Raw genomic sequence first — 14,482 nt, 5'->3', positions numbered from 1 at the left:
GAATGTGCTAGGGGTTTTTCAGCACTAATTTTGAGGAAAGATCTGATGAATTATGTGGAATAGATTTAAACATAGTAAAATGTGTTATACAGCTCAAGCTATAGTAGTAGGCCAACGCCTATTGAAAACATAGATTAGCAAAAATATTAATCATTTCATATAAAAAATAATAAAAGAAACAATATGTGTACATGCAAGAGGTGATGAATGAGTACAATGTAGTGAGTGACAAGGGGAAATTCAGTGGAAATCTCCAGAGCTTTATGCAGGCATAACTTCCGCGTGAGTCTACAAGAAAATAAGAGAGGTAGATTTCAAGATAATTCCTATTAGATACATCATTAACTGTCAACATTTAGTCACAAGATATAGCAAGGGAGTTCAATTTAATGTAGGCTACTTAAAGTAATTATTTTATAGGTATCGGTAATAAATAAATAAATAAGCAAGCATGCATGGCGAATTGCTTATAAAATTGATGACATGACTTGACAGCTCAGTATAGGCTATCTATGGAATTGGTCGACAAAAAAGTTGGTTCACTCGTGTGTACGGTCATGAATAAATTAATAACAAATAGCCTAAATGACGCCATTTCCCAAATAGCTGTATATTATAAACTAGAAACAATACATACTTCTGCGGTGAGATTATATTGTTGTGTGTAATAACAAAAGATGTCACAGCTTAGGGTTTTGTATCACAAGTGGTCTTTTGTGTCCGGCGCGTCTCTTTAAAAGGCGTGGCGTAGTGAAGCGGTTTTGTGTCCATCACACGCACGAGCTTATTTCACCGTCACCGATCACGGAGGCGTCGTCACACGCACGAGCGCTGTCCGTTTGAATCACTGGCGTTACAGCCGCGTATCACTTCACACGCAATTAGTCGGATGATTTGCATTTTAAAACGTATTTAACCAAATAATTAACTGAATCTGGATTTAACGCACTGAACCTTTATATGGACTGCGCACTTTGCGGCATTCAGCGTGTTTCCCCACTGTATTTTCCCCGTAGATAGTAGTTCGATTTCAGAAGAAGAGCCGGTGGCCCTGGACGAGGCTCATGAGAACGGAGCGCACGAGAAAACGGCCACGGCCAGCGCGGATTCAGAGCTGGGAGCCAAACTGCAACGGCGCGGGGAGCTGAACGAGGGCGTCGGTGAACACCAGCAGCCCAGCATGAAGGTGTTTAACCCCTACACCGAGTTCAAGGAGTTCTCGAGGAAGCAGATCAAAGACATGGAGAAGATGTTCAAACAGTAAGTAGCTCATACCAGCTGTCATCCTCTGCTGCTGCAGATGTGAGACGTGTGCATGACATCTCAACCCCCAGAGACAACCAGCATGTCCTCAAACAATTATCATGTGACTATCTATCTATCTATCTATCTATGTCTGTCTGTCCATCTTTAAAGTTCATTCTTCAGCATTGTTTATTTAGTATGCTTTTATCAAGGTCTGTACTCATATTTCTGTCCTATTAAAATTGAGCTGAATGTTTAAACAGGAACAAGCTATCTAGTTCATAGTCTGTGACACTTAATTCACTCTGTGTTTACTTCGTTGTGTGGCACATTTTTGGCTGAAACTCCTTCATACATTTAAGAAAGAGCCATAAGCTCAGCCCCACCCAAGTCTGTATCATTTATTCCACATGCATTCACACACAGATATATGTAGGACTTTGAACCATGGGTTGAGAAAGTCCCTTTGGTCATGTTCAGGTTTCTGTGTCTCTAATCGAGAGGCATGTCGTGCAGTCCAGACTGCCCAGTATGACACAGTTCTGTTGCCACCTTGGCTGGATTCTTAGTGAGACTGCCCTCTTCCTTCACAGTTGATGCAATTTACACATTTTCCCCATGTTCGGTATCCAAAACTACTCTCGGAGCTTTTCTAAATGCTGTCTGCTGCATACAGGGTTGGCAGGGCCTTTTATGTCAGACAAGTTTCACTGACAGAAACAAAAAAACTTCTCTGAGCTGAAAAGGTATGGGGAGCCGAATCTTCGTGAGAGTCGCTGCAGGAATGTGTCCCCTGTGCTCTCTGTGGTGGAGCGATCGGTCTGCGGCTGCGACTGCAGGGTCGGTTTCACACAGGCCTGAACCATGTGGGAAAGGGGGCTGGTTGAGAAACTAGCGCTCTGAGGAAGTAGTGGGTTCCTCTCCTAATTTCTGCTATCAAACAAAGCTACCATTGTTGTGAATTAGCCAAAACAGGCCGCCCAAATCTGTCTGAGAAGCCCTTTGCATCTAGATGAGTTGGCCTGTGCATTTTTTGTACCTTCACAAATGAATTTCATTTATCAGAATGTTCTATTTTTCACAGATTCCTGTTCTTGTTATTTTAGTATTATTTAGAGTGAATTCAGGTAAAGGACTTTTTTTCTGCCATTGAGATGAATGGGGAAAATGGCCCAATCATCATGAATTAATCCTACATACATTTTAATTTTAGTGTATTTTTTTTTAGTCATTTTGATGTGCTGTTATTGTTTAGTTTTTTTTCCTATATCATTTGTAGCTTTAATGACTTACTTCTATGAAACTCAAAGGAAGATATTTTGAAAAGTGTCTCAATATATTTTTGTGTCCATACAATGAAAGTCAATATTGTCCAAAACAAATATTGGACCCCGCTGACTTTCATTATATGGACAAAAAGATTTGAAACATCCTTTAAAATATATTTTTCTATGTTTCACAGAGTAAAGAAAGTCGTACAGGTTTGAAACAATGTGAGGGCGAGTAAATGGATGATTTAAATAATTCATTATTAATCATCTGCACTAGAGAACAATTAGTTCTGTCACTGTTCAACCTTTTAATCTAATTTGGCTGCAAAATAGATGTGATAACAGTCTATCACAATAGTTTCATTACCTCTAGGTAACCACATGGGCGTTACAAAAGTAGATAATGGCTTGCTTGAATTTTTTCTTCTTCTAAATTATTGTGTAGACTATTGTTTTAGAGTATCACCTTTTCTATTATGTCTGTAAATTAGTTCCTTGTGCAGTTCATTCGAGGTGTCTGGAGTCACAAGACCTCGCCCAGGGTGAGATATAGCACTAGTTTCATTCAGTCTCTTTGATGGTGTTGCCCATGGCGTTATATGGGCTGAATGAGACAGGAGAGGTGGTTTCATCCGCAGGAGAGTGTGAAGTGTGCATAGCTCCCTTTGTTATGAATAAAACAAAGCCTCTGTGGTTGCTTTACAAGTTAAACATTAGCTAGAGTTTTTCATGGTCTATTCCCAGTTAAGAATTTATAAGATAAGGGGTTTGTAAGTCAACATGCCGTTTAGTTACTTCTCCATGTTGTTTACCTCCATACAGGTTATCAGCAACAGAGAATTGTGCACTGCAGTTGATTTATTATTTTCCAGCTCTATAATGGCTGTTTGTGCCTTTGCCTGAAGCCCTGAATGTAGATAAGGAAACAAAGATGAGACATGGGCGTTGAGGAGGCAGATTAGGAACGCTCTTTATGCCTGTATGAAGCAATTATAAGAACTCATTGATTGATTGTCTCATGACCTTCCAAACTAAAGATGATATTATTAGCTTTGCTTTACGTAGGCACATTCAGTACCCAATAAACACTCAAAAACTTCAGTTGCAGCAAATGTTGCAGTGTTAAATGCTTTTGTGCAGAGGGAGGCAGAAAAAACACAGGGAGGGAGAAAGAAAACTGCGTAACGGCCACAATCTGGCCAGAGTCCAGCTGATAAGAGGAATGCAGGCTTTGCCTTAACCTCAGGCCACTGTTCAGCGAGATTCAAAACTTTAGATTCAGGACCAGCATTCAAACCATAATTTCTGGGTGGTTTTGTAGGGAAGATTAATATGAAACTGTTAAAACTTTGCATAAGTTATTTAACTTTCATGGTGTGATTGTAATAACTAGTGATTTGAATATTTTCTGTTTTTATCCGATTAAAAGGCCCTATCCTGTTTTACATATTTGTGGTTAATGGAAAAAAATGCATATAAATGCATGTGTTCTTCACATAGCCAAGTACACTATTTGTAGGAACAGTCCTGTGGGGGACACATGCTTTGTTTAAAGGTACAAACAACTGAACCTGAAACATTTGTGTTTGCTGCTCTTTTTGGTGGCCGACACCTACAGAGTTCATAGAAGAGCATAACTCTGGGCTTAGCCTGCAAAGTGAGATTGATTTTGAGCAGATGCAGATTTAGCATTGAGGATTATTCATAAGAGGAATTCATTCATGTCAGAACATGTCTTTTGAACTTGCTGTGTATTTGCACCTTACCAAGAAAAATTTTTTTTTTTTTTTTTTTTTTTTTTTTCAGATACAGAAATGAAACTCACATCTGGCTAAAATCGCCATGTTTATTAAGAATGCACAGTATATCAGGACCATATTGGTTACTGGCTGATATTAGACATTTTTTTAATTTATTAGCATTAGTTGATATAAAAAAATACAGTATATAGGATAATATTGAATATTTAATTTAAAAACAAATAATTTAATAACACTGTACCATATTATTTATTTTTTTCCCATTATCAGGCATTTTTATTTAAGTTGGATAGCAAGTGATCACTCAAACATGTATAAAAGTCTTGAATTGGAGTTTCTGATATTAGACATCTTGGCTACCTAAGATCCTTCCAGCAGATGAACTCCAACCCCTCTTATCCCCCCTGCTCGTCTCTGGTAATGTGAATGGCAGCACGGCCTAATTGGCTGAGTGATTATGTGTACAGGTCCCATGCTGTGCCTACATATGAGCGAGGGGCTTTAGTCCTTTGAGGAGCATTCCTGCGGAGTCGCCTCCAGTAATGAGGGAAGCAGAAGATAAACTCTGCGCTCTTCCTCTTTCTGCCTGCCCTCTTTTTCCTTGTGCATTTTCCTTTGGGCCATATTTCTCAGAAAAGATAACATCAAACACATTAAGGAATGTTTGGACGTAAGCCATAACATATCTGCAGGCCACTAGATATGTTTCCACGGGAGTTTTTAGTGAGTTGTCAGTAGGCAAAATATTGCTTGTTTCTCATTGACGGCCATCATAAATTCACTGTGGTAATGTATATTATAGCAGAATGTAATGAGCACTTCTCTCTCCAGCGCATATATTTGCCAAGTCTGTAAATGGTTATGCCTTTCTCCCTTCAGAAAGCAGAATGACGTGATTATTCTCTAAATCACCCATTTCCTCATCTCTGGAAATCCTGCATGTTTAAAGAGCCCCTTAGCGCAGTTCAGTTTGGTGAATAGGATGTTGTTGTGCTTCTAATATGATGTAGATGCATTGAAAGACAGCCAAGTATTTTATCCACAAAAGCTACTGCATTCTGACAAATTTAACTGACACAGTGACCTAAGAGAATAAGACGACGTTAAGAGAGAAAAGGAAGCCAATCAATACATGCTGTCTCAGCAAATAAGATATATGACACTTGCTCACTTAATATATTTAAAACTGATAGGCTGTCTTGCGTTGGATTAATTTAATTAGGTTCCCTATTGGTTTGCTGTTTAGCTTTGCTATCCTTTGAAAGAGAAATTTAATAGCGATTTGGAGTATAAAAGACTGATGCATATAGCACAAGGGGCGTCTTTTCTTCAGAAGCTGCCAATGGTTGTGTAGGTGTGAGTTTTATTTAGACGCACACCCTTATTTGGCATTCACACACATTCGTCACATGCTCATAATGACTCATTTAGGCAGTAGGAAGTGTATTGTTGTGTTTCCAGAAAGGCCAAATGTAACCTCAGCAGTACTTCAGGAAGTTCTCCTCTTTTAGTTCTCATTCCGCCAGGCCTTTACTCCGTTCTTTCTGTTTGTGGCAATTTTATGTTCATGCTTTGAACTCTCCGCTCACTATAAATAACCTCTGGGATTGTGTGGCCGTTGGCTGATCTGTGAAGGATTCTGCTTAAGGACTAATGTTAAAGTCACCTGGTCTATAATCCCAGTAAATTAAGGTTAGTGCTGCCTGTGATCATCAGCTACAGCAGCGTAGAATGCAGTTCATTGCTGCATTATACGCACTGCATACAGTTGTGCATGAACTGCATCAGTGTTTACCTCAATAAATATTCATGAGCTTTGTACAGTCAAATAAGCATTGTGCTTTTAGTTTCAGTATCTGAGGGAAATTGTTAAAAATGTCAAGCAGCAACTGTAAATGTTAACTGGAGTGATGAAGAAAAAACATGGAAATATGAACGTTAACCCAGGATAAAATGTGAAACATGACCCAAGATAACCTAGGATCACCTTCACCCAAGTGTGAAAAGTCTGTGCGCATTCATCTGTGACTCTCTTTATTTATCACAGAATATTTTCAAAATTTGTATAATGATTTATTGAATAGATGTGATTAATTAAATGTATTAACGTAACGTTATAGGTTACCATTTTGTTTATATTAAGATTTTATATATTAGCAGATTTCATTATTATGTTCTGTAATCCAGAACTGTATATTCTTCATAAAAACAATAGTTATAAAGGGGAAATAAAAAGAAACAATTTAAATAAACATTGATTTATATCAGGGTTTACATCTTGATTTTGTTATTTTTTGCATTTTAATTTCGATTAGAATGAGATTTTAATGTATTGTTGTTCAGTGCGGCGTTGGACTCAAAAAGGACACAACATCTCACTTGATCATCAGTTTTTGTAACAGCAGTCAAGTGATCTGTAGATAGGAACTGTAACTGTCTTGAATATGAAAAACATTCAAAACCTTTGTTCAGGTGGTTTACCATTTTCTGTGGATTGGCCTTTAGTAAGAAATGTTATCCAGTACTGCAGTGACTGATCTCTGAGAATGCTTCATCTTTTTGTTAATAGTCATCTATAGAGTGGGTGGATAATAATGGATCCATCTTAACAGTTATGTAAACCTTCATGCATTTAGCATGTCATCTTTATATGTGCAGCGAGCTGGATTGAATATCTGGATTGAGAAGCCTGGATCATCTTAAAATTGAACTTTACAGGCTCCGGTTCAAGTGGAGACACTGTAAAAAATCAGAAACATTTTCCTGTCGATATTCTTGTCTGTAGGAGTTTCCAACCATTACAGCAAGAATTGCAAGTGTGTGAAGAGCCCTGTCCCTGAATGCTATTGATCTCAGGTAATTCATGAGGAAAATGATTTACGTGGGTCGGAGGGAGGTGGGAATGTCATGTTCTGGAGAAATATGAACAGGAAGCTGTCAGATTTTTTATAGCAAAAAACAAAGTGCCTTTGAAAGTGGAAACTGACCATTTATTCTCTGACAGTGATCTTTTTTTGAGTAATGTATTTAACTTAATTTTTTATAAATCATGAAAAGGGAAACATTTGGCATGGTTTAGACTATCCTTTGACCAAAAGTCTCACACAAGAACATGAACTACCTGATCACTTTACAGAAAAGAGTTTGTAGATTCCCTTTCATAGGTTACAGTCTTTTAGAAATGATTTGTTGTTTTGTGGAGGCTGTTGGTTTCAGATTTGCTTATCAAGTTTTGTGCCTGATAGTACGGAGAAGTTCTCCAATGATCTGTGAATGTAATTGACCTTGATTTCATTCTTGTTTAGACTTGCTTTTTTGTGTCTCTCTCCGGACCATTCCCTCATCCTATCCCATCTCATGAAATCAAATCGAGCGTAAATGATGTCATCATACATAAGCTGCAAAGATGTCTAGTGGATGTGAAATGCATGAACACACAGTTTTGGTGTTTGGTCCTGATTGATCACTTCTGTTACGTCGGGCCTTCGTGAAGAATGTACTCAGAATTGATCATGTGTTTGTGAGGGTTTTTCTGTGACTTCTCCTGTCAGCTGTTGCTTGGCAATCTAGGATTAAGGAGATTGGCAGGAAGAGATAGGAAAGGGAGGGAGCGAGTGACAGGAGGAGGAAAAAGAGTTGGTTGGTCACTCCTCATGCGTCGGAGTGCAGTATGAAGTTTCTTGTTTATCAGCACATCATGGACAAAGTAATCATGAGAAAATGCTATGCTGACATTAGGGATATGCCGGTATCAAATTTTCATGTTGCGATTAATTGCTAATGATTTTGTCACGGTATACGGTATTATCACGGTATTGAAATTTAGTTTGAAAAAAAAGTAGTCATAATACAGTATAACAGGTTTAATAACTTTTTTTCTTATAATCCAGATTAAAATGTAAAAAAAGTTTGAAAATAAATAGCCTATTAAGTCTAAATTTTTAAGTATTTGGCGCTGTGATGAACATCATAGCAAATACACAAATCTGAATGGCTGTTTAAATAATTTAAACACGATTCAGAAACAGAAAGTAGTGCAGCTGCTTTATTTACAGGGTTTCCGGGGTAAAGGCTGCATTTAAATGAATTATTATTATTATTATTATTATTTCTGCAGTTTAGCGCCATCTGCTGTCAGAGAGTGAAAGTGCGCTTTCATCCAGAGCGTCTCTCACATGTTCCGCCATGTGCTTCTCGTCCGCGCTTATTTACATCAGAGTGCGCACGCGTCTTTCACGCAGCATACAGCGGTGTTGTGCATTTTGACCAGTTGATGAGAAAAGTATTCTTAAAATGCATTCAAACTTCTGAATAATTAGTCATATATAATTATTCACGGTATTTAGAAGTGTCCACGATAACAATATCGTGCATATTCATTACCGGGATATATCGCATTACCGAATACCGGCACAAGTCTAGCTGACATGTTACTGTCCTTAAGTTTAGATCACCTTGAGCTGCATCCTGGAATACTGCGGTCTAATTTTTAGCTCCAAGTCATCATTCCACTTAAATTTAATCAGGCATTTTCATAATTAAATCAGCAGTAGCTATAGGCATGCATTACAGGGTGGCTGTTCAGACAGGCATGTGTATTTATTTAGGCTGGTATCAGGCAGCATTTCAGTAAATTCAGGAAATTGCTTAATCCCAAATCCTGTTACATGCCTCACATTCTGACAAACAGTTGCTTTAAAAGTCCACAATTCACAATCCATTTAGCTTCAGTGATTGGTTTAAGTAACAGTCTGCATGAATTTAAGTAAGTGGTGGTATTTTAGGCATCAGCATCGACAGTTTCACTAAAATGTTTTTCACTTCTAAACTCCCCATTTAAACTCAGCTGCATTCAGTTCTACCAGAAGCTTTTAGAGTTATAGGCCCGGTTTCACAAACGGGGCTTAGTTTAAGCCAGGACTAGGTCTTCGATAAATTAAGATATTTAAGCAACTTTTACAAAAATGCCTTAGAAGAAAACTTTACAGGTGTGCATCTTGACACAGAACAATGCCACTAACATATTTTAAGATATGTCAGAGCAAGATATTTTCAGACCGCTCAAACATGCTTTTTAGTCTGGGACTATCTTAAGCCTTGTCTGAAACCGGGGGATAGTGTACAGCATCATTACGCGCACACACACAAGTTTTTACAGATGCCAAGATACATACTTGTTGTTGATAAGTGACAATGAGACTCCTAAGATTTGCTGAAGAATTTCCTCTTTGCTCAGAGATTTGCATTAAAAATGTTATTAACCAATCCCACTTTAGCAACTGTTGCAGTCTGTCATAGATCAGACAAGCTCTTGTCTTATGGAAGTCCTGTGGATACTTCTGGAATTTGACTGCGAAATAAAAATGTGGTAAAAACATGGTGTTTATGATAAGAATACAATTTATTTCCTCAATATTTTAAATAAATTTTAGTTTATGCTGTGGATTAAACTGTCAAATTAACATTAGTACTGTTTGTTCACAAATAGATTCACGTCATTGCAGTTTCATTGCAGTTCACTGTACTAGTGAATGTGTTGTAGAAACATAAGAATCAATTCTGTACACTTATTACTGTAATCATTTATAATCGCTTTGAAATTAGGATTTTCTCTTTTCTATGGCTCAGATTTGCAGTCTCTACAAATTTTTAGTCATGTTACTGGATAATTTAGAAATTTCTTTAAAGGAAAAAATGGCAGATAAAAAGCTTTTCAACATTACACTTTATTGCAAAATAATATCAATCCAATTTTTAACACTATATACTAGTAAGGGGCCGGTATGAGATTTTGACGGTATGATGATCGGTATCACGGTATTGTCATTACAGCTCTAAATTGTGTTATTTTTAAATGACTGGGTAAGACCATTTTTTCTGCTGAACACAATATATTTTGTTTTTGAGCAACACAGAATATGAGGAACAGTAGAAGTTGTTTATTTTTTCTTTTATTTGTTTCCTAAAAAGAAGACAAATAAAGACTGACATCTTTATTTAACCTAAATCTGTAATTACAGTTATTTAATTTTAGTTATATAATTCATATACATATCATTTATATAATTTCATATCATTTAGTTATATCATTTCATATACATAATTTGATTTAATAACCCAATTTGAAGCAAAAACAGAATGTTCTGACTAGCTTTGTGAAATTATACCACATGCCTGAACGAAGCAAACAGCAGAAGCTCTGAATGAGACGCAGATTCACTCTCTGACAGCAGGAGGCGCTTCACCAGATACAGCGTTTCCTTGGTTACCACTGTAAACACAGCAGCGCTGCGCTGAAACACTGCTTTAATATGAACTATACAGAGACGAGATGAAAAGAAAATACCACGTAAACTTTTCTGAAGACAGTCAGTTCCCCTCAGAAACACATTCATATAAACCCCCAAATCAGTATTGAGGATTTTCTTCCAATAGTTCGTGCATCATGAACCGTGATTGATCTGCCTGCTACAGTATTTTTCTCTGTGTGTCCGTCTTCAACGTCTCTGGCTTGTGTTAACAGGCTTTTACAGACTTCATATTTTCACATAAATTACATGTTGGAAAATGATTGCACTGCAATGCAGTTTGTGCAAGTCCAGAAGAGGGACGAGCTGCAATAAGACAAAAAACGGCCGGTTGCCGATCGTGCAAGTTCCAGGGGCAGCTCCTTAGTTCGGCCATCCTACACACACGTGACTGACGGAGGAACGGTATAATGGAAAATATTAGTGGTTTTGAAACCGTGAAATTTCAAAACCACGGTATACCTTGAAACCGGTAATCGGCCCATGCCTACTATACTAAAAAATCATTGTGTGTGTGGAAGACTCAGTTCACTCCTGTGGCATGTTCTGTGAAGTGTTGAGTTATGTTAACCAAAGGGGGTGGTGCTTAGCAAAAAAAATCACTGTCCCTTTGAAAAAGTCCCTTTAAAGGAAACTCATTGGCAATATTTGCAATGCCTCCGGGCAGCTGTTTCAGACATGCAAGATCACAGCATGAACGTTACAATACCAAAATCTCAAAAACTGCTTGCCAGAGCTTGCATTTAAATAACATATTTTGAAACTGCAGCAAAATCTGACATGAACTGTCCCATAAATGTTGTTCCTATGCTCAGATAGTCTTAAGCGCGTGTCACAAGACAGTCTGTTTCTATGGGAACCAGAGCTTTAATGGCAGCTGCAGTGACATGATGACTTTACCAATTGAAGATTGGCTCTATTATTTAGAAGGCAGGACTTATTCCACCATATTGTGCATTGCACTTTCTCCTATTCCTAGTAATTTAAGTGAACAGTCTTATTATATTCACAGTCTATGACATTGTCCAGCTGAAGAACTGATGATAGTGTCAATGTTTTGAAGTGTCCAGTAGCTTGCTTATTTCAAAAGAATTGTATTAAAGTCAGATTTCTGCTCTTGGGTGGCTCAACTTAAGTGTTCGTTTTGAACAAATCATTTGTAAATGAATTTCGAGAAGGATTTGCAGCAAAAACGTTTTTCTGGGGGTCAGTCTCCTAAAAGTATGCAGCATACAGTAGATTCAGTACATGTGTGTCCGTCATCAGGAGTAGTCAGCATCGCAGCTAAATCCTCATTAGCTGAAGACCCCTGAGACTGCACAGGAAAAATGTTACACCTTTTAAATAGCAAGAAAATAAAAACATTCCTTAACTTTCATTCAAGTCCAGACTTGCATGGTAAAGTGTTTCAAGAGTTCTAGAAAGTGGATAACTGGATATCAAGAGGACATTTTAAGTACAGAGCACAAACGTAGTTACAAATTAGCTTTCTTGTTCCTTATTTTGACTTTCTTTATAATTACTCAACAAACTTGATTTTGTTCCAACAACAGCAACTGAAATGACTCGGAGTTAAAATCCAGCTATCATTAAAGCCAATCAGATGAGTCAAACCTTTTTGCTAAGGCAGAAGGAAGTCTGTATCAGCTCAAGGCTTTGACTGTACCGCTCTTGGTTATTATTAGGAAGTGCCGATTGCATTTGCTTCCTTAATCATCTGTAGTATGAAATGTTCAACTTAAAGACTTATTTGGGCAAAAAATGTGATCTTCCTCAAGTGCACATTGTGACAAAAAAGGGGGAAATTTCTTTATTTCGGCTTTTCGGACAGCAACTGCTTTGCGTTTCCATATAGACGCTTAAACATTATTATGTCAGCTGTGTTTGGTAAGAATAAGGCGGAAGTGTCCCAGATCGGTGCAACCAACTGAAGTGTTACTGGGTTTTTAGCACTTGAGAGCTTTTCATAATCTGTGAAATATCTCAAACCCTACAGATAAGAGTAGATGGAGTCAGAGTAGAAACTGTCAATACTTTTTTAACCACCTGATCTTGATTTTAATCTTGCCTTTACTGTGTTTTAATCAATCAAATGCATCCTTCCTTGCTGAATAAAAGTATTAATTTCTTCTAAAAAAAATTAATACAAATCCTAAAAACCCCAACTTTTGTATAGCTACCTTTGGAACCAAGGCCACTGGAAAATTATTAGTTGATGTGGTTTTGCAATGAGATTTTTGTTTATGCAGATTCCCCTTTACAAAGAGAATTTATTGATAAACCAGGAGATCATAAATCATAATTCACCATGTTCAGGCTAAAAACCTCTGTTGAGCATGATTGAGAGGAAGTGACACCACTTGGCTCAGTGATTCAGCTTGACTGATGACAATAAAATGAAAAGAACAGTGAAAGTCTAAGCATGGCAGTAATCTTTCACAGATTGTAAAGCACGAGGAGTCTTTCAGAAGTAAGCATATGTGATTTCAGGCGTTGAGGTTTGACTGCATAATTAAACATGGTGGATTTAAATTACAGCTGACCATTAATTGCACTGAGTATGCTTGACCTTTCTTTTGTTAAACAGACTAGCATATGCAGACATAAATTATTGATTTGAAACCACTATGGACTCTGGTTGCCGGGTTTCTCAAGTGATCTGATTTTGCCTTTCAAAAACAAACAGCCAACTCAATCTTGCTTGCCTTGAAATCACATTAGTATGATTAACCGCTGCTGTACTGTAATCCTCAACCGAACCCAGGATAGCAGCATCCACAGAGAAACACGACCCTTACAGCGGCTCAGATGCTCCACAACGGCAGTCCCTCATCAAACAGCATTTCAGAGCGCTGTGATCAAGGTTAGCCTGATATGTCAGATGCCACAGCACGAAGAGTTCATTTGAGAGATTTTGTGACCCTGAACACGAACACGCTCTTTTGGCCTTTGAATTAGTGATGAGAAGATGTCAGTTAGACTTTGATTGAGGGTTAATGAGAAGAGATACAGCTTTATGTGTGTGTGAGAGATCTGGCATCAGCAGGGTGTCTTGTGTCGGTAGACAGCATACATGGGTCTGAGGCAGATGGACACACACTCCATATTCATGAGCAGGGTGCATGCTGGGATTGCCTAGAAGGAGTTAATGACGGAGTTAAACTCATCGTAAGAATATTTATATAGATTTTGTCTTAAAATGAGTTTAAATTAGTCTTAAAATATTTTACTTTAATATGTCGTATTTTACTTTAAATACCTCTTCATTATTTTATTTTAATTTACTATCTTATTTTAATCTTATTTGAATGTTTTTATACTTAAAAATATTTTATTTTTTATTTCATTTTATTTAATAATTTTAATATCACTTAAGATGTCAAACACATGTGAAGTCTTCTTAGGGCATTATCAGGCAAATTGAACATATCTTTTAGGGAAGAAGTAAGAACAAAATGACAAGAAGGAAGTAAGAATCAAAGGAAGAAAGAAGATTATTCAACTGGTTGATAAGAGTCTCATCCAAACATTGGCCTCTGCTTTTAATTAAAATACCCTGTTGCCATGGCAACATAAAACCTCATCTTTGGACAATATGTGTGTTTTTGCTTGTGTACATGTAGAGGAAGTGGTCTCATACATAATGATTGAGAGAAAAAGGAAGTCACTATTCCTCATTGGCCCACTGCTGCACAGTAACTCACCCACATAGTTCTCTGGCCTTTGCACCAGAAAATATGCACCTGTGGATCAATTTAACACCTCATTACAGATGCAAAAGAAGAGGAGGCAGATATGATCAGTCTGGCCTGTGTGAATGTCACTTGTTTCAAACCATTAGTGATCATGTCTCTGCTGAACTACAGGAAGTGTGTGTGTTTTTGAAAAAGACATACTC

At 37.5% G+C, this 14,482-nt stretch overlaps 1 protein-coding gene across 1 annotated transcript in view; it reads left to right on the top strand.

The window, feature by feature from the left end:
• The first annotated feature begins 512 nt into the window (after positions 1-512).
• Positions 513-14,482, top strand: part of efhd2 (EF-hand domain family, member D2) — a 17,529-nt gene continuing 3,559 nt past the window's right edge. Inside the window, exons 1-2 of the mRNA XM_016475853.1 lie at positions 513-549; positions 1,017-1,260. Of these exons, the coding sequence (XP_016331339.1) occupies positions 513-549; positions 1,017-1,260 (281 nt within the window). The remainder of the gene's footprint in view (positions 550-1,016; positions 1,261-14,482) is intronic.

Source organism: Sinocyclocheilus anshuiensis, unplaced genomic scaffold (assembly GCF_001515605.1).
Source record: "Sinocyclocheilus anshuiensis isolate Anshui unplaced genomic scaffold, SAMN03320099.WGS_v1.1 scaffold13, whole genome shotgun sequence".
Classification (NCBI taxonomy): Eukaryota; Metazoa; Chordata; class Actinopteri; order Cypriniformes; family Cyprinidae; genus Sinocyclocheilus; species Sinocyclocheilus anshuiensis.
Note: the sequence above shows the minus strand (reverse complement) of the source record. Positions and strands in the feature narration are given on the sequence as shown.